Below are 21,277 nucleotides of genomic sequence, written 5' to 3'. Positions count from 1 at the left end.
GGACATCTGCTGCTTTCTTCTACACACAAATGCTAAGGCAGTTTAGCATCTCAGATATTCCCAAAAAGGTTTTGTCTGAAGGTTGCTGTAGGTGGCAGAGAGATACAAACAAACTTTGGCAACACAACACTGGGTGCCAGAGGAGGGCTAAATGCAGCAGCAGAAAATAATTTGCATTTCCAAGGAAGGTGTAGTAATCGAACAAAAGAAGGTGTCCAGCTCTACACAATGGTCCCGTGTCACGCAGATTATCAGATCTGTTCCACATGGGAAACTTCTGTTCTCTAAACAGTTACATTCCCCTTAGAGACAGTCATTAAGATGTCAAGTGCTTAAGTGTTGCTGTTGATAGGAATGAAGTAGAATTTTAGGAGTGAACATAACTACTCACACTCAGTTGTTACCCACCGACATTTTAGAGGCATGTCAATGAACTTAATCAGAAAGGCAAAGTATTCCCCATCAGAAGAGACAGTACAGTTGTGGTTTGCTGTGATCCTCCAACAAGGAATAGAGCTACATTTTCTAAGGTTGCACACTTTGATGATTAAGCCAAAAATCCCCACATATTTTGGCTCCTCTTCAGGTGTACCTGCAGAATGTCCTCTTGTGATCTGTTGAGCTGAAGTGACCTGTGCAAAGCTGGGGGGGGGGTAGGGGGTGGGTGTGCAGGAGTGTACAAGGGTCTTCCTGTATACAGGTAATCACTGCACTGTTTCTCTAGACTCTGCTTTGTGGCCCACATCTTTAGAGTAAGACATAGAAGGTCTTGGACAAAATGGGGAGAAGTGCTTCAGCTGAAACAACAGCAGTGCTTAAGTGGAAGGATTAAATTGTGCACTGCTTAGACTGTCCTGTTTGCCATACCCTCCAGGCTGCAGGGGCTCTGGAATCATGCACAACAAGCAGAGTCCAGAATGTGGAATTATTTAATGTCCCTTGAAATTAAAAAGGAATTGTGTAACCCTGCCTTGCTTTAACTTAGTGTCCTTCCCCATGGATTACTTGATGTGGATTGAGTGCCATCTGGAGGTAAGGAAACATGGAGCTCTGTATGATTTTGTGCTGAAAAACAAAATCTCCCTGCTTTAGAAATGCAGTGTTCTTACATGAACTTGAGCCTGACAGATACTGGACATCTGCCACTCAGTATAGGGTTTATGACCCATATGAAAACTTGAGGCTGCTCAGTATGTTTCAGAGTAATGCAAGTGTAATGACTTTCAGTATTATGCAGTCACCAATAAATGTGTAACCTCTGGGCAGGGGGCTGTGCCTGGTTTTGGAAAAAGCTCTGGACAACATATGGACAAGGAAAAGCTTGATCTGTCTCTCCTCTCCCTCTTTCAGAGATCTGAAGGCAAACCAGTTCACAGTGCAGTTTTCTGTTTGCAGGACACAACATAAATCATTTTAGCTGAACAAGAAGATACCTGTCTTAAAGAGCAGGTTCCCATTTGGTGTATGTGAACACAGTTGTCTACTACAATTCATGTCTGCACAGAGTGGAATCAGTCCTCCTCACTTGGGTTGATTGCAGGATGCAGTCCTTCAGATGGCTGTCATTATATTTTTACCGAAGCACTAGGAAACCTGGAGATCACCCTCAAGTTTCCTCTTCCGTGCTCCACTGCTGAAGAAGTAATCCATGTTTACCAGAGCCCTGCCAAGTTCAGTATTCATCCGACTGCCAATAACTTGGTTGGCTGAGTTGGGAACTTCGCTTGAGAACACAGACATATAGTTTGGCAGTGGCTTCTGCTCCTTTTTCTTACCCTGGATAAAACAATAACCATTAGTAAGTTTTCAGAATCACTTCCCTTGCTTGTGTGACAGGTTAGGCTGTGCCTTTAAGAAAAGGCCAGCTACAGAATTCTCTGGCTGAATGTCTAGGTGCAAAAAGGAAAACAAAGATTAATTCTAAATGAATTTCCTTGGTCAGATGTGAGATATACCATAGCAAATATCTCTAGCATTCTTTCTCTCACTTACTTCAGCTCCACCTTCAGGCTGTTCTGACTTTCGTTCTCGGCCAGACTGCATGCATGTCGACCCTGAACTGCAAACTGATAAGAATAACTAACTTTCTTAACAACTGCTTTGAGCTAACAAATTTCCCTTAATATCCTTTTCTCTCTCTCTCTCCTTTTTCACCTAATTAACCACTAGGGGTAGGGAAGGAAGGGGAGAGAGGTTTGAGGAGAACCCGAGGGGGGATTTTCTCGGGAGGATCTGTGTTTGTGTTATTTCCTGTAAATTATTGCTATTGAGACCCCACCCGGTCTGGTGAGACCCCACCTGGAGTAGTGCATCCAGTTCTGGAGCCCCTATTACAAGAGGAATATAGACATGCTGGAACATGTCCAGAGAAGGGCCACGAGGATGATCAGAGGACTGGAGCACCTCTCCTATGAAGACAGACTGAAGGAGTTGGGACTGTTCAGTCTGAAGAAAAGAAGGCTCCGAGGTGACCTAATTGTGGCCTTCCAGTATCTGAAGGGGGCCTACAAGAAGGCTGGGGAGGGACTTCTCAGGATCTCAGGTAGTGATAGGACTAGAGGGAATGGAATGAAGCTGGAGGTGGGGAGATTCAGGCTGGATGTGAGGAAGAAGTTCTTCACCATGAGAGTGGTGAAACCCCAGAATGGGTTGTCCAGGGAGGTGGTTGAGGCCCTGTCTCTGGAAGTGTTTAAGCCCAGGCTGGCTGAGGCTCTGGCCAGCCTGATCTAGTGTGGGGTGTCCCTGTCCATGGCAGGGGGGTTGGAACTAGATGCTCCTTGTGGTCCCTTCCAACCCTGACTGATTCTATGATATTGTAAATACTGCATATGTTGTATTTTTTCATTGCATTTCATTATTTCATGTAAAATACAGCTTTCCATTCGCTTCTCCGGCTGAGTTTAGCTGTGCTTTTATTGTTGGTGCGTGTGGGCTAAAGCATCACACCACTACAGCTCGTTACAAAAATGTTGTACTGATACGATTATTAATATCAGATCTTTCACTTTTGAAGTTGGAATTCTTATGTACTGGAAAATGTCACACTGAATGTTGAAGACATAAAGTTAAAATTATTCATTGTCCCTGTTGTCTTACATGGGAATAGCATAGCACGGGAAATGGGTGATTTTAGGATGTGTTGAATAAAATGTCAGCTGGGACAGAAGTTAGCCTTCTCTAGAATGGTTATGATATGGGAGGGGTTTTTTGTTTGATTTTGAATAAGTGGCTTGGATTTCAACATGGTAACATTGTTGGTTCTTGTCACATTTGTCTTTCTATGGAGCTGCTAATACTGAAATAAATTGAACACACACACATGCACACACACACATATACTGTATTCCTTTGTGGTGTAGGCAGCAGATGAAAGGCACTTCAGTTTCCTTTCATTTTTCATATGTATTTTATCCTTAAAGCACTTGCCAATTATGCCTAAGTGTGCTTCACTTTGAAATATTAGCCTAGCTCAACTTGATGAAAACTAAACAAGAGCCTGGATTACAGTTAGACGTTTGTTTGGAACTTACCAATTGGTCATAGTCCTTTAAGAAACTCCAGTTCTGGTGCCTTGGAATAGAAAGTAAAAATTCAGTGTAAAATTGCCTGCCTTTAATTCAATTAGTTACAGTTGGTTGTATTTGAATGCCTGTTTAACAGCTCAGTTTGATACTTACAGCTCAGCTCTTATGTTTGCAAGCTCTTTGTACTGAAACCTGTCTTTTCTGTGGTGAAGCCCAGGGTTTTCTTTCTTCCCATGCTACATGAGGAGGGGAGTGGTTTTAGTGGAAGAAAATGGGGATAGCATGTCCATAATGTATTCCTTGTATGAATGCAAATAAATCAACAAAGTCCTGAGTCACTCTAGCACACTTTTGTCCCATGCCTTGAGTTAAACCCAGCTTCTCATTTTTCAAGTGGCTGATTATCTGCTGGCAGAAGTCCCTGGTAGGAATTCCCAGAGCCGTATTAGTTTCATGCTAACACCCATAGGAGTATTTTGTGCAGGTAGGCAGCAGTGTTAGGAGCAAACTGAGGAGTCAGAAGACCTGAGGTTTGCTCTTCAGCCCTGTCCTATATCTGGTGTGGGACTACAGGGGCAAGGCCTTTGATTTTCTGGCCCTTGCTTTCCCTGGCTTGAGATGGAGAAAATATTAAGTTCCCTTGCTATTGTATAAAAGTACTGTGAGGTTGAGAGAGCAGACCATTATCTACAGCTGTATTTGCAGCAAAGCTCAAGGGACACCTGTGTTGACTCTCTGAGCTTAGTTACCTGTGTCTGTATAGTGTAACATGGAAGCTCACTGATCCAGTGCTGAAGCTGTACACCCTTCCAAGCTGAGCTCACCTATACAGCATCTCCATGTACCACATGGAGCTGTGAGCTGTGCTGCATTCCCCTGTCCAGTGCAGATATTCCCTAAGTGAAAAGAAAACTGTAATTTCTGATTGTTGTGTTTGTCACTTTCTGTCTTGGTATACCAGCACATCACTGAGGTCCAGGCAGCGAAGAGGGCCAATGGCATCCTGGCCTGCATCAAGAAGTGTGGCCAGCAGGAGCAGGGAGGTCATTCTGCCCCTGTACACTGCACTGGTTAGGCCGCACCTTGAGTACTGTGTCCAGTTCTGGGCCCCTCAGTTTAGGAAGGATGTTGACTTGCTGGAACGAGTCCAGAGAAGGGCAACAAAGTTGGTGAGGGGTTTGGAACACAAGCCCTATGAGGAGAGACTGAGGGAGCTGGGGTTGCTTAGCCTGGAGAAGAGGAGACTCAGGGGAGACCTTATTGCTCTCTACAAGAACCTGAAGGGAGGTTGTAGACAGGTGGATGTTGGTCTCTTCTCCCAGGCAGCCAGTACCAGAAAAAGAGGACACAGTCTCAGGCTGCACCAGGGGAGGTTCAGGTTGGATGTTAGGAAGAAGTTCTATACAGAGAGTGATTGCCCATTGGAATGGGCTATGCCAGCCATTATTTGAATATGGTGCTAATTACTAAGAAATGCTGGACCTCAGATGTTTACCTATGTCCACTTCAAGTCTCATCACCAGCACACAGCAGCCTTCCCCATTATTGTTTCTGGGATGGGGATGTGGAGCTGAAGGACAGTACTCTGCAGGCTGTACCTTGTGTAGCCTGGTGAATTTAGCTTAAGGCATCTGTCCTTCACACTTCTGTCCTACCCTTTTACAAGAGTTTCTGTATTCATAGCTAAGACTGGAGAGGAGAACATGAATCAGCTGTATGAAGTGGTTTTTACCCATAAAAGTGAATTTGCACCAATATCCATGACTTAGAACCTCAGGGGAGAGGCACAGAGAGAGTCTCTCCTGCTACCTTTGCTAGGGGAAGGCTGCGGAAAATGCTGGACCTGTTTGGGAAAAGCCTAGGTGCACAAATAGGAGAGAGTAATGTTGGTAGCATGGCCCTGGCTTTGCATGAGTCAGAGTTCTGACATCAGCTTTGACCTTAGGTAAAAGGAGCCAGACAAGAGTGCAAATGCATCTCTGAGGACATCAGAGCTGTGATTTGACCTCATTAATGTTTATAAATACGTAAAGGATGAGTGCCAAGTGGATGGAGCCAGGCTCATCTTAGCAATGCCCAATGACAGGACAAGGGGCAATGGCTGGAAGCTGAGACATAGGAAACTCCCTGGAAACACGAGGAAGAATTATTTCACTGTGAGGGTGACAGAACACTGGAACAGGCTGCCCAGGGTGGTTGTGGAGTCTCCCTCTCAGGAGATATTCAAGACCAGCCTGGATGAGTTACTGCGTGTTCTGGTATAGGTGATCCTGCTCTGGCAGGGGCTTGGACTAGATGATCTCTCGAGGTCCCTTCCAGCCCCTAGCATTCTGTGATTCTGTGCTTTGTACCTCCTCCAGAAGGCTGAGGAGGACAGTGGTTCTCAGTTGGTTTCTTTACAGTTCTAAAAAATCCTGAGAGAGATGTTCTCTTTCCTCCCTTTCCTTTCTCTTCACTGCTCTGCAGTCTGATTTGACTTTTTCCAAGGATAGTCTTCTAGTAGGCATGCTCATGCTGTGTACTGAAGGACAAACATAAACACTTACATAAGATATGTGGTGGAGACAGAGAGGATCCTAATTTGAGGTTCCTTCAGGTCAGTGGTGTCTCCCCAGTCAAAGCTAAGATTGCATGTGTACAGTTCCATCTGCTGGAACGCTCTAACAATGGGGCATGTTGGGTAGATTTACAGTAGATTTGGAATACAAAATCATGCTTTGGCAGAACACTCTGTTCAGCTGCTATTTCAGCCATTTCCAAGAATACAAGAAGAGGTGATAATATCAGTGTGTCTGCAACGAATTATAAAGGTTGGCACATTTACATCTTCATTATGGAAATCTCTATAAAGCTTAAAGATAACTTTAGCATGCAATTCCTTACATCTCTTTTCAGCTTAAGCCCATCACGCTGGCAGATATTAACATGGATTTGGTCCAGTGAAAGAAAACAGAGGTAAGACAATCTTAGAAAGAAACGTGTTAGAAGTCCCTGCAGAAGAAAGTTTCCTCTAATACTGTCGACTTTGGATCAAGCCCTAAAACTGTCGGGGAGCGTCAATACTGTTGTCAAGATGAGTAGAAAAGGCATGAACAAGTGACTTACCAGAGTTTTCTTCCTCTCTGTTCGGCCTCCACAGACTCTCTCCAAACCTTATCCTGTTGAACCTGGTCCTTCTGCAGTGCTGCCTGCTTGTCTGCCCAGGCCTGAGTAGCCAGCTGTGCAACAACAGGTCTTCTGGGTTGGGTGCTGCTGAAAGACACAGATGGAGCTGAAGTTGGTTGCCCCAGAGGTGCGGCTGCTTGTTCCCAAGACCTAACTGAAGTATTTCTCCTGAATCCAGAAGCCTTTCCCAGCTTGTCCATTTTGAGAGTTGCTGTATCCTCAGTATGGTTGGGTATATTGTGACTGCTAGGAAACTTAAACCTGCTATTATGTGCGCTTTCAAACCTCCTTCTCTCCTAACATTTTCCTTTAGCTGTTGATTTGGAGTGCTTTCACAAAATGAACGTGCACAGTGATGTTCGACCCTGTTTTACTTGCCTCTTATTTAATTCTTCTTTCCTACTGCTTTGTGTTACTTTGTTGCTTGAATCCTGAAGGAGTTTTCATGGGAGCTGCAATTTTGTAAGAAATAACTATTGCTGAAAGCCATTAGATCTCCTGCTGTAACCAGCAAGCTTCTAGCTTATGAGGTGATTACTGCTGCTTGCAGCTGAGGTCACCCTCTATTCAAAATCCTCAACACAATAAAGTCTGGTTTAGTAGCAAAGGGTGCTGTGGAGACTGCTGCTGAGTACTTCAGGAGGGCTTTTGTTGTGGTTATGTAGCAGAAGCACAATCTCTTGAAAGCTGCTGGTTTCCCTGGGTGTGTTTGCTGTCTCCATTGGAAACAAGTATGACTTGTGACTATTCACCAGAAAGGCTGCAGAGACCCAGTGGGACAGCTGCTGGGAACTTGAACACTATTTTAGTTTAAAATAAGATATTTCAATGTATCTATGCTTTGAAGGTTCCTTCAGACTTTTTTCTTTTTTTTAGGAGTCCTTTTTAAGCAATTAGAGATTTCTGCAGAAGGCATTACACAAGCATGAGAAGTAGTTTCAAATAGCTTTAAAGGAACATTAATGTATAAAGTAAGAATGTTCAAAACACTGTCCAAGATATCAGTATTTGTCTTTATAGTCAGACTGTTGGGCTTTTGTGGTATAAAGTCACTTCCTCAAGTATTTGTGACCTTGCAGGAAAAGGCAGTATTTAAAAGTATAATTTTCCTCTGAAATTCTTGACTGACTTGAGTCCTGTGTCCAGTTCAGGGCCCCTCAGTTTAAGAAGGACATTTGAGACTCTTGAACGTGTCCAGAGAAGGGCAACGAAGCTGGGGAGAGGCCTCGAGCACAAGCCCTGTGGGGAGAGGCTGAGGGAGCTGGGATTGTTTAGCCTGGAGAAAAGGAGGCTCAGGGGAGACCTTATTGCTCTCTACAACTACCTGAAGGGTGGTTGTGGCCAGAAGGGGGTTGGTCTCTTCTCCCAGGCAACCAGCACCAGAACAAGAGGACACAGTCTCAAGCTGTGCCAGGGGAGGTTTAGGCTGAGGTGAGAAGAAAGCTCTTCACTGAGGGAGTTGTTAGCCATTGGAATGGGCTGCCCAGGGAGGTGGTGGAGTCCCCATCCCTGGAGGTGTTCAAGAGGGGACTGGACGTGGCACTTGGTGCCACGGTTTAGTCATGAGGTCTGTGGTGACAGGTTGGACTTGATGATCTTTGATGTCTCTTCCAACCTTGGTGATTCCGTGATTCTGTGACTTGTTTTTGAGTAGTGTGAATTAGCTCTAGATGAACTCTAGCCTTGTGCTTCATCTTCCTGGTAAATGCTAATGAACTTCAAATCTGCCTTTTTAGGCCAAACTTACTTGCTGTCAATATTGGGAAATAAATGATGAATCTGGCAAATAATTTCTTTTAAAGTAGTTACAACTATACAACAGCCCAAACACTTCATCTAGACATAGTTGAGCAAGAAATACTTCTGTGTTTGGAAGAATTAATCTGACTTTGAAAACTGCAATAACATGAGAAGAGGTGAACTTTACCTCAAATCACAGTGTTTGATTTGGGTTTGAATGAATTTTTAGTAGACTTTTTGTTCACTTGCTTCTTTTGCTGAGATAATTGAAACCTAACCAGTGGGGTGGGTGGGGTTTTTTTGGTCTCTTTCAGCCAAAAGGCAATAAAAAGTCATGTATCCACAGAGAAATTAACTGTTTGCCAACTTGGCCCAATAGTTTTCTCTCTTGTGGAATCTGCTTACCCTGTTGCATTCATTTTAGGGATCTCCAAGCTGGAGTATGTGCAGCTGGATGGAGACTGCAGTTTTAGCAGCATCTAACTGCTTTAAAAGGAAGCTAAGGCATGTTTGGAAGACCCAGTGCATTAATTGGTGCACATGGGATTTTAGCTCCTGATCAGGTCAGGAAAGGATGCTGTTGGGAAATCTGTTCCTGTGGGTGGAACACTTTTTAATTCTTGTTTACAAAGTTCTTGTGGCATTCTAATTCCAATTCTAATTCCAAGCCAATTTTTGTAAATTAAACATAATAATAACATAAAAATGGTTATTGAACCAGGTACACAGCTTCAAAATGATGGCTTGTAGCCACCGAATAAACTGAATGGAAAGATTACAAGCAGGTGTTAAAAATCTGTGCCATTGAAAAGTGTCTGCAAGAATGCAGGAGTTGTAACTACCTCGATTTTGATGCCAGTGTAGGGCTACAAAGTTCTTCTCAGAACATCTTGCTGAAAGTGAACTCAGAGATTAAAGCCAAACCTACTGATCTGAGACCCCACAACCTCAGAAGAAGGAAGTCTTAACTGGAAATAATAGATGATAATGGGATCATGGTTGTTTAAATAAGCTGACTTTTTAAAAACATTATAATAATATGACTTTAAAATATAGTTACTGTTCCAAAGCCAGATCACTGAAAGTTGATGTTTTGAGAACTACTCCAATTTCTGTTGGGACCAGAAGTCATTAAGGGAGTGGTTATCCACTCGCCATGGTGAGTGCAAGGATGAAATTTCTGGGTGTTACTCTGTATTCCTTACTGGATGTGCTAGCAGCCCATTTAGTCCACATACTAGATTGAACAGCTCAGCAGAACTACTGCAGATACCAGACTGTTTCCCTTCATATTAGCATCTGCTAGCTGAGTGTTTCATTTGTTCATTATAGCAGCTTGGGGTGTTTAAGCAGGGGGCTCATTTGAATTGGTATGACTGATGTACTCTGTACCTCTTTTCATTCTGTAGTAGCAGAGATTGATTTTTGTTGTGGCTTCATGCCATGTGTATCTATGCTCACAGCATCTTTATTTTTTCTGTTTGGGAACATGAAACTTAAAATACAGTTGTGAGTGTCACTGTAGGAGATGGTGTCTTTGCTTAGGAGTTTGGTTTGGGATTAGTTTATTTGACAAGCAGTGTTGGTGCCCATCATTCTGCAGAAGAACTTGAGTAAGGTTAGTCTTCTGTTGTTGCCAGAAAAGTGATGATAGGCACTACACATTCCTCTGTGAAAAATATGTGAGTTATTTCTCCTTGCTAAAGGAAAAGGTGTTGAATGGATTTTTATGGACTAATAAAAGTTCAAGTGTTTAGAAAAAACATGGAATCAACCAAGTTGGAAAAGACTTCAGAGATCATCAAATCCAACCTATTATCTAATACCTAACACGTCATGACAACTAAACCATGGCTTCAAGTGTCATGTCCAATCCTTTTTTGAACACTTCCAGAGACAGTAACTCCACCACCTCCCTGGGCAACCTGTTCCAGTCTCACCACTCCCATGGCAAAGAATTTCTTCCTAACATCCAATCTGAATCTACCCATTTCTACTTTTTTCCCATTTCCCCATGTCCTATCATTACCTGACATCCTAAAAGTCCCTCACCTGCCCCATTTTCCCCCTTTTTTCCCTCAAATCCCAGGGCACCTGGGCTCTGTTGGAGTCTCCTCCCACCCCAGGTGTGGCCACTTGGCCCTCCCCACCCACTCCCCTTTTAAAATTCCCCCAGGAAAGACACAAGCCCCAAGCTGAGCCCATCTGGGCTGAGGGATCCTCCTCTCATCACTGGTGAGTCCCCATGGTGCACACTGGGTGATGGTGGTGGTGACAAAGGCCGGGGGGCCTGGTGGCCCCCCGGTTAGGTAGGAAGAGGGTTGATGGCTCCTCCAGTATCACCCATGGGTGCTGGCTGGCCCTCCTTACTGGGGCTCAGCTCCTCTGTGTGGTATCTTGGCTGGTGAGGGTCAATGAACCTGTCCCTGCTCAGAGTCCTCCAGCAATTTTAAACATCTTTATTTGACCACAAGAGGGTATTGCAGTATCAGTTATGCAAGATTTGAGCTAATGTTTGTCTTTATGTGCATTGCCTTAAATTGACAATACACATTGCTGGAAATTGTTGATTTACATTGGCAGTAGTTAAGAAAATCAGGTTTTGTATGTCAGTATTTGATGGCCTTGTGCAGAGGCAATTTCTGAGCTGGTGGGTTGTTCTTTTTTTTTCCCCTAAAATTGGTGGGGTTATTTTCATAGTAAAAACTTCTTGAAGCTTGGGAGGTTCTTGTAGGCTTCGCTGGAAGATGGGGACCTCAGAAACAGTGATATACTTAATGGAGATCACTTGGTTGAGTGCAATCACAGAAGGGGAATAATAACAGGAGATAAATGTGCTGCTGCTTTGGTTGGAAGTTGGTCCAACCATGATTGGCTGGCATGTTGGTCCAGGATAGGCATTGTCAAAATCAGTGAGACTCATCTGATTTTCCTGTGGGGTCCTACTTGCGGAAATAAGATCTGAAATCTGGTTTAGCTCATCTGTGTTTCTCAGATTTCTCCTTCCCATCTAAGTCTTCTGCAGAAAACATCCAGAGTTGGTTTGCACTTTTTTCATGAGTCAGTACTGTATTTGTGGAGTCATTAAGGTTAATAAAACCTTTAAGGTCATCTGTGAAGAACAAATTTTTGAGGGGTGTGATCATGCTTCAATGGACAGCAAAGCAATTTTTATATTGGAAAAAAAAGTTTGTGAGATATTGCAAAGACTTAAGAAACACACACATTCAAACCCACAGCTTCAGTATATAGGTCATGTGTGAACAAGAGACAGGAGCAAAATCATCAACGGGAGCAGAGGGCAATGCTCTGGGAGACCAACTTTTCAGAGCAGATTGCCATGCAGATGATCTTTGCCACTTCATTAATGGGATGGAGATTTCCATGCAAACCTCTCAGTGTAAGTTGTGTTGCCTGCCTCTTGAAGTAGTGACATTGGCATTGTCATCACCATCTTCCTCAAATGTTGCAGATTAGTCAATTTAGTCACAATTGCAAGGTGGAAGATGGCTCATGTCAATGGTTAGCAGAGCAGGGTGTGAGGTGATTGGTCAGAGGACACTGAGCAGACAGCAGAGAAGTAATAGAGCATTACTGCATCAGCCCTGAGCGTTAACCACCAAGGGCCCCAGAGAGCACAAAGGTGACAGATCCTGCGGAGAAGATGTGCCTTGATCTGGCAGGAGCAGAGTGCCTTGGGTCACTGTGTGCAGCCAAAACGTAAACAAATCCTGCAAGCTGCCAGCTTGGGGTAAAACTGCTTTTAAACGATTATGTAGCTGCTTGATTAACGGCCTTGTGCACTAGGTTTTGCTGTGGCTTTCATAAAGAGCCAATACATTTTCTTGTCTTAACAGAGTTTTGCTGAGAGAGTCTGGCAGGTTGAGTGTCTGTTGCGTCGGCAGCGTACAAATACCACCAAGGGAAAGTCTGCTTCCAGTGACACAGTCTGACACTTCAAAATAAAATCAAAGCTGTAGTGCAGGCTGTTAGAAATCTGTTGTGATTATTTGGGGGGGTGGGTGGGGGTGGTGGTGGGCTCTTAAAATGTATATTCTAGTATTAGAAAATGTTAGATACTGATGTGCAGGGTTTTTTTTCCAAATTTGTTTAAAATAAAACAATCTTAACTTGTTTTTAAAACACCACCTATTAACTGGCAGCTTTTCTGTAGAATATGCAGGCCTGTTACTTGAGAGCCTTCTGCTTAACCCTGCTCTGCCAGAGCAAGGTGATTGGGGTTTTAGAGAGGGAATGCTGCAGGGCTGGTGTGTGAATGGGGATGTTTGAGGAGAGTATCTGGTTGGAAGAGAGAATTGTGAATATACCCCAGACAGTGAGGTAGACTTGTATTTTCAGTTACTGTTTCACATAATTGCAGTCTTGGAGGCTGAATCCTGCAAGAAGTGCAATATGCATGGACAACCAAAGTTGTCTTTGTAGGTCAGAGTTGTTAAAGTCACATCCTCACCACAGCAGGGAGCTCTGGTAACTTCATGCTGGAGCTTGGCTTTATTCTGTTCATCCTCACTGTTTTCTTGCAGAGTTCATTATACACTGAAATCCTCTTAGAACTGTTAAAGTGATTAAATACTTCTGAAAAGGCTGTGCTTCATGCTGCTTAAGTACTAAGAGCAGTTTGGCCTCTGAAATCTGTCATAGCCCAGCTTTTTTTGAGTCCTGGGGTAGGCATTTGGTAACAGGATCAGCTTACAGGTCAATTTGCAACAGCAGAGGAGAAGCTGCTTCACAAATACTACACAAATTAGTGTTTTTTTTTTCTCTGCTACCTGGGACACTGTAATGCATACAAATTATTTTACCCTATGAATTACAGTATTTCAGGTGTATACCATTATGTATTTCAATGCTCAGGGTGTTGCTTTGATCATCTTATTATTATTTTGCTGTTCTGCTGCTTTGCTTTCTCTAGCAGCTGAGAGTCTGTTGATCTGCACTTTAAGACATTGTGTTTCATTTACAATCTGCTCACCATAATCAGAAAGGACATTCACTTTCTGTTTCAGTGTGAGATACCAGTTAATTTTTTTCCTGCTGCATGTTAGGCAGAGTTTTTAATTTGAGGTACCTGAAATTTGTTTTAAATTATATCTCTGGCTATTAAATGAAAGGGACATGTTTTTTTTCTGATGTTCCTCACCTTTGCAAGTTCTGTTGGCTGAGAACTGAGTAACTTTTTTCTTCAAGATAACTGTCAGAGGCTAAAATTGGGAAGCCTTTTCTGAACATGTCGCTCACAAGCCTTATCTGTTTTTCAGCAAAGCTTTTAGTATCTTCATTGCAGCTATTAACTGTAGAAGCTACTGTTAAATTGCACTTCAGGCTGATGTTGGGGATTAGAAGGAAGTTCTTAAATAACATTCCCACAAGTGGAGATTTTATACAGTGCTTTCTTTGACACACTAGAATCTGTTGGCAAGTTTCTTGACTGGGAGAATTATGGTCTGAAGGGATCTCCTTGTTTCAATTTCTGCCTGTTTTATTTTGTCTTCCCATGGGGTACTGCTGTAAGCAGCCCACCTGTGTCTTTCCAATAACCTCCTTGCAGGTACTGGGAGACGGCTTTTGGCTGTCTCCACAGCCTTCTCTGCATGCAACTGTGCAGGATTTGCTCCTGGACACATTGTCAGATCTGTGTTACACAGGCAGATTTTTTTTATCTAACTCATGCCATCCTTTTTTTCCCTGCCTGATTTGACCACAAACACTGCCTCATGCCCAGCAGGGCAGATGCTCCATGAGACCTAGAGAAGAAACTGACAGAGTGTACTGGGAAAGCAGAGTCCCATCTGCCATTCTTTTCTTGGATCACCTGTGCTGCTCTGTAGTTCAGTTCAGCTTTTTTCCTTCTACGGTTGTAGAGAGCTGCTTTGTTTTGCTGTGGAGATGGAAACGTTTGCTCCCTGAAGAAAGGGACAGCAAGAACAATGTGAAATTTTCCTGGATGTGTTTGGAGCTTTGTATTTTTAGCTCAATTGTGCAACAGTTCCCATGCAAATACTCAAACAGTAAGGCAAAAGCAAAAGGAAAACAGCTGCAGCCCTGCACCTGAGGGCCAAAGCAGTCAAACAGACTTTGAACAGTTTTCAGATGGACTTCCTTGTACCAGATGTTTTGTTAAAGATACTGTTACAGTTTAATGAAGAGAGTGGGAGCCTGACTCTTATTCTGGGCTATATTCCAGTTTTCAGGACAGGTCCTTGTTTTTAGGAAGCCCTTTGCTTAGGTTACTGCTTAAGTTTTGAAAGCCTCCAAAGCAGTAGTGTGGTGCAATTGAAAATACAGCTGCAGAACTAAAGTCCTGCGGGTCCTCTGCCTGGGTCACAACAACCCCATGGTGAGATACAGACTTGTGTGGTTGGAAAGCTGCGTCTTGGAGAGGAACCTGGAGTGTTGGTTGATAGTTGACTAAATATGAGCTACCAGTGTGCCCAGGTGGCCAAGAAAGCCATTGGCATCCTGGCTTGTATGTGTAACACTGTGGCCAGCAGGAGCAGGGAGGTGACTGTCCTCCTGTGCTCAGCACTGGTGAGGCTGCACCTGGAGTATTGCTTGCAGTTCTGGGTCCCTCACTGCAGGAAGGACATTGAGGCGCTGGAGGGTGTCCAGAGAAGGGCAATGAGGCTCATGAAGGGCTGGGAGCACATGGCCTAAAAGAAGCATCTGAGGGAGCTGGGGTTCTTCAGTCTGGAGAAGAGGAGGCTGAGAGGAGACCTCATAGCTCTCTATAGCTACCTGAAGCAAAGTTGGAGCAGGGAGTGGGCCAGCTGCTTCTCCTTGGTCTCATGCAACAGGACTGGAGGAAATGGTTAAAAGCTGCATCAGGGAGGTATAGGCTGGAGGTTAGGAAATATTTCTTTGCATAGAGGGTTCTCAAATATTGAAATGGTCTGCCCAGGGTGGTGGTGGAGTTGCCATCCTTGAGGGTGTTGTGCCACATGGACCTGGCACTTAGGGACATGGTTTGATGTTGACCTTTCAGTGCTGGGTTGAAGCTTTGACTGCATGATCTTTGAGGTCTTATCTAACCAGATATATTCTGTGATTCTTGAAACGGACCACTTAATGAGAAAAGGTCAAAACTTTATCCTACTTTTTGGTAAATTATTATGCAGTAGGAGGATTTCACACCTCTCTAAATGCTCAGCTTTGGTCACAGGGCTGACGTAAGTGCACCTACCAGCCTCTTGCATACAGACATTGTAACAAACTTTCCATCAGAACTGAGATTATGAGAAATTGTTGACCTGTTCAACCTGAAATATTTCATCTGGAAATATAACCACATCAGTGAACCTTTGAATGTGAAGTAGGGTTTCTAAAATGCTTCCAGGATCTGGAATCCCAGAGCAGAGTAAAGCCAGCAGCCTGACAAAATGGAGAACCTTATGTCAGGTGAGATTTCCTATAGCTTCCAGCATTTCTGCTAGTGAGAAGCAGGAATCCCACTTCTCTGGGATACATGGCATCCTTGGTTTCTGGGCAGGCAAGCCAAGGCTTCCTCATGTTTTAAAAGAATGGGAAAGGTAACAAGCAAAACAGGGGTATTCAGACATAATTTTTCATTTTGGATGATCTGCTGCAGCATTCCAGGTAATTGGTATTTTAAGCCATGAAAAGAGCATTCTACAAATCTTGGTTCATGTCTGCTGTACCTGCTAAGGATCCTTTAAGTATATTGTAAAATGTTTAAGACTGACTAACCAGTGCAAAACCAGTTGGGCCAGTTGAGTTAGTCTTATACAGAGGCATCTACTGCCATTTAGAAAGTCCTAGGATACTTGAGAAATACATGCAGGGCCAACAGGTGCACAGCAAACCTGCAAGAGAACTATGCCTTCCTAAGACAGCAGGAAGGAAAGATTCCACTGGATGATTGAGTGCATCAACAATCACATCTGATGTCCAGCTGACAATGTTTTTTCAAGCAGATACCCAAATCATCTCCTCTTACTGTATTTTGGATTGTGCCAAGGGGTGGTCTTGGAATATGCAGGCTGTGTGGACTCCTGAGATGCTGCTGTGGGAGGTGAGCTTCATGGTTGTTAACACTGCAGACCAGGAAAGAGAAGGCAGCCTCTAGCCCCTGGGGTGGGTTAAAACCTTTGGGTTCACTCCACAGATCCACACTACCTGTTATCACTGACATGTTCCCTAGACCTCCATTACCTGCAAGGTCAGCAGAGGTACCCTTATGGAGTCCTACATGCAGAGGTTGAAAATGAGATTTCTTAATATGAAGGCAAAGTCTAACTGGACCTGCACTAGGAAGATAGTGCTTGGGCATGCTCTTTGGGTAGGCATCAGAAACATTTCCCACCTCAGTGGAAGAAGTTTAGTATTAAGTGATTATATTGCATTATATAATCTGTTACTTCTTTGCTATTTAAAAAGGGATTTATCCAGCAGTAAAAGGAAAAGTTTGGTGTGGGACTTCCCAGAAAAATAACTAAGTTTTCAGTCTTGTGTGTGTTCTCTATTTCCTATGGTTTATATTCCTAATTCCAGCCATCCTTCTTGCAGAAGAGTTTTGTTTATGAACTTGAACATCACAATTGGAGGAATAAGGGTGTACTTAGACTGCCTTTTTTTGCAAGTCTGGTTAGGAAAACAACCCGTGTCACTAACATGAAATAAGAATCAAACTTTCATATACTTATAGTTGCAGCAGGAGAGCAATTCACAGGAATCAAAAGTTTTGTTGGTGAATAAAAATATCCATTTTGGAATTTGCCTGCACTAACTTTAGCATTAAAATGTCACCATACCCTTGCAAAAAGCTATTTTAGGGGTTTTGCAAGAAGCAAATCCCTTTGTGCTGTACCTGTTTGCTCCTTGCCTGTCCCCATTCCTCCAGGCTCTCATTAATGTGAATATTCACCAAGGCTGCTTAAATTGTACAAGCCTACAGTTTTGCAGGAGGACCAGAAAACAGCAATGACTAAAAGACTTTTCAAACTGGTGGTTCTTTTCAAAACTTCTATCACAACATACAGATTAAAATACCATTTTTAACCTTAAAAAAAAGAGGGGAGGGGGAAATATGTTAATCTTGCTTTTCTACATACCTTTTTTTATAGTGAGTGTTCAAATTCATTTCCTTAGAATGAGGACTTCTCAGCACCATGGTTTGTGACGGCTGCTTTGCTGTATGCTTTCTGGTTTATGGACTCTACTCTTGGCACTGCTGTTAGCTGGGTGAAGTAAATAGACTTTGAGAAAAAGATCACACCATAGCAACCCTCGGCTTCTGTTTACAGTTCAAATAAATGTATCTGTGCCATGTAAATTTATGTCCTGAGGAATTTTCTGAACCAGTTCACTAATTGGTTTAATAACAAAAGGATTGTTGCAGATAAGTTGATAGACAAATTTGCATTCAATGTTTAAATGGTGAATAATTTTATCTTTTGAAAGCTTCCAGTAAACAATAAATCACCAACACTCCATAGGGAGAGGGTATTTTTTGACTTATTTATTCTACTAGAAAATGCATGACAGGTTCATGTAAGCACTTGGCAGAGCAGGAGTTCTTCCATTAAAATCAATATTGAAACTGCCTCTCTGTACCGGGAGCAACTTTATGTATTTTGAAGCCCCAAACCTGTTGGACATGGTTGAAGATGTAGCTTTTACTCAAGCAAAACTTCTGTTGACTGAGGTGGACATTTTGCTCAACAAAAGCTAGTGGAGTAAGTTATGTGCTTCTGAAAATCATAGAATTGTCAGGTTTGGAAGGGATCTCAAGGATCATCTAATTCCAAGCCCCCTGCCTTGTGCAGGAACACATCAGACTAGATCAGGTTGCCCTAAGCCCCATCCAGCATGGCCTTAAGAAATTCTAGGTATGGGGCTTCCTTCTACCACCTCCCTGGGCAACCTGTTCCAGTGTCTCACCACTCTCATGGTGAAGAACTTCTTCCTAACATCCAGTCTCAATTTACTTGCTTCTAGTTTTGCTCCATTCCCCTTAGTCCTATCACTAACCAACACCCTAAAAAGTCCCTCCCCCGCTTTCTTGTAGCCCCCTTAAGCTACTGGAAGGCCACAATAAAGTGTCCTCAAAGCCTTCTCTCCAGACTGAACAGCCCCAACTCTGTCTCCATGGCAGAGGAGCTCCAGTCCTCTGATCATCCTTGTGACCCTTCTCTGGATGCATTCTGGCACATCCAGGTCCTTCCTATAATAGGGGCTCCAGAACTGGACACAGTACTCCAGGTGGGGTCTCACCAGAGTGGCGTAGAGGGGGGAGAATCACCTCCCTCAACCTGCTGGCTAGACTTCTCTTGATGCAGCCCACAAAGCCAACTGTATCCTGGGCTGCAAGTGCACACTGACAGTGAAACATATTGAGCTTCTCATCCACCCAAAATCCTGACTGCATGGGGATGGTAGGAGTTTAAAGTATATGCCAGGAAAGGACATTTTTTTTCCTTTCTGCAACCAAGCCACCACTGCTAGCAGTACTTTGTGATTGGTACTTCTTTCGTATGATGATAAGGAATATTTATACTTTGGAATAAAATATTGCCAATAAGGAATATAAATATTCCTTGGAGATTTCACCCCAGATGTTGGTGCTTCAGCTGGCTTGCCTTTACACTTGGCCAGTGGTGCAGGAATGCATGGGCAGGGGAAGGGTCAGCCTGAGATGGAGTTGCTGTTTGAAGGACCTTGTATCTGGTAAGGCACTCATGGGATTTGGCACACGGAATGGCTGGAGAAGCTGAGTAGGAGGCAGGGCAGGGTTAGATATGTGATGATGTGATTCATATTTGGTTCCTGCTCATATTTGTGCCCTGTGGGATAGCTTGAATATAAATATGATATCTGGCCATTTGATGGCATAGCTTCTGGTGATATTGCTGGACAAATGAGACATGCATAATCCCATCCAAAACTGGGCTAACTGACTGCTCCAGCAGTTGTGAACTGAGTTCACTGTTCAAAAAATGATAGCATTGCAACACAGATTCTTGTGCTAAAGCAGTTTGATGCTCTTGGGCAACACGCTAAATGTAGCAGTGTGCAATTACATGACTGGAATTTTAAAATTATTAGTAAATCTGACCTCTGTGATCCTCAAATAAGCCACATGAAATCTTCCTTGTAGAAGACTCTGTATTGGGATGAATAACTGAGGGTCAGGTGTAACCCTTGAATTCATTCTCCACAGCATATAGAGAAGAGAAACTTCAACAATAGGAACCAGAGACCAGCAGGTATAGGGAAACTTGTATCTGCACACCCTAATGGGCTCAGCAGAGGGCATGCAGTGGTGGCACAGAAGGGATATTTGTTGGCTGGTACTGGAGAGGATGGAAGCCTATGGGGTAGTCCTGGGGAGCACTAGAGAGTCTGGGGAAAGACATGGGGTGAGTTATGAAGTGGGTGGTGGGAGGCAGGTGTAGAGGTGTTGAGGTAGTATTGCAGCAGAGTGGTATTGTTGACTATTTTGGGGGATGTGTTATGTGGCACTCATGGGAAGGGGCTGTGCCTTGTAGCTATGAACACCAGGAATAGCCCCCATCAGCAGAGGGAGAGGAGAAACAGAGGTGGTTTTAATATGGAGCAACTGGGAAATCCTCAGGGTACCTTCTCCCTGACAGAAATTAGAATAGAATTAACCAGGTTGGAAAAGACCTTTGAGATCATCAAGTCCAACCTATCATCCAGCACGATCTAATCAATTAAACCATGGCACCAAGTGCACCATCCAGTCTCTTCTTAAACACCTCCAGGGATGGTGACTCCACCACCTCCCTGGGCAGCCCATTCCAATGGCCAATCACTCTTTCTGTGAAGAACTGCTTCCTAACATCCAGCCTAAACCTCCCCTGGTGCAGCTTGAAACTGTGTAATTATCAGGAGAAATAATAGCTACAGAAGATCAGTGGTACATGGGATGGAGATCCAGGGGTAGCTGATCCTCACAGACCATCTGACCCAATCCTTGCTTTGAGCCAGCCTGAAACACACACAGATGTAGGTTTGTGCCTCTTCTCTCCCAACTCCCTTACATCATGTAAGTGTGAGAGAAAAGTCAAGTTTTTACATAGTGCTTGCTGCTATAGAAACTACTATCTCTGTGACAACATGTCCTGCTGTGGAGGCACAGCCAGCAGCAGCTCCAGACTGTGGAATCCTTAACCTGCACTGTCAGTTGTCAGTATTTTTGACCAAAGGCCAGCTGCCTTCTGAACTGCTGTGTCTTTACCTTCTGCTTTTTTACATTGGGCTTAAAGATGCCAAGTGGCTGGGGCTGAAAAGAAATCCATTGCTTTGTAGTATAAAGGTTTACCTGCTATTTTAAGTCTGTTGCAACGTGTGGATGACATTAAGCCTCTGTTGGCTTGAATGATTGTTGTAACTTTCTCTGTACAGTCTCTTTTGACCATCTCTGTGTACCTCTAATGGGAGAGACGAGGCAGCATTAAAGGAGGTGATATTTGAAAAGCATTGTGTCTGCTAAGTCTTTCATGATAGTGTTAAGGTAGAAAGCCTGTAAAATTACTATAACTCTGAATATTTCTGAAGTCAGAGGAGGATGGAGCTGTCAGCTGTGAAGGGAGAAAAGCAATCTAGTATTGATCCTCAGTCAATAGAGCAGTCCTGCTAATGCTTGTAATTCTAATTTCTGTCACTAGAAAACAAACAGAACATGGAGGAAATAAGCACAGAACACTACAAAGACATCTGAATTGCTGTCTGCTAAAAGTAAAAAGGAGATTGGATGCATGCAGTATATTAAAGCAATAGGTGTGCTTTCTTCTTTAGAGGTGACAGGATCTCTAGAAGAAGTAAACGGGAGCTGCTTTATAAAAATC

The 21,277-nt window shown here is 43.4% G+C and overlaps 1 protein-coding gene across 1 annotated transcript; it reads right to left on the bottom strand.

The window, feature by feature from the left end:
- Positions 1-1,566: 1,566 nt before the first annotated feature.
- Positions 1,567-13,679, bottom strand: C3H2orf50 (chromosome 3 C2orf50 homolog). Its single transcript, XM_009909479.2, has 4 exons — positions 13,591-13,679; positions 6,630-6,977; positions 3,531-3,570; positions 1,567-1,776 (listed from the first exon to the last, which is right to left on the bottom strand). Exons 1-4 carry the CDS (start codon positions 13,677-13,679, stop codon positions 1,585-1,587), a joined length of 669 nt encoding a protein of 222 aa, XP_009907781.2. The 3' UTR covers positions 1,567-1,584.
- Positions 13,680-21,277: the final 7,598 nt, after the last annotated feature.

Source organism: Dryobates pubescens, chromosome 3 (genome assembly GCF_014839835.1).
Source record: "Dryobates pubescens isolate bDryPub1 chromosome 3, bDryPub1.pri, whole genome shotgun sequence".
Classification (NCBI taxonomy): domain Eukaryota; kingdom Metazoa; phylum Chordata; class Aves; order Piciformes; family Picidae; genus Dryobates; species Dryobates pubescens.
This window is presented reverse-complemented; position numbering and strand designations above follow the sequence as displayed.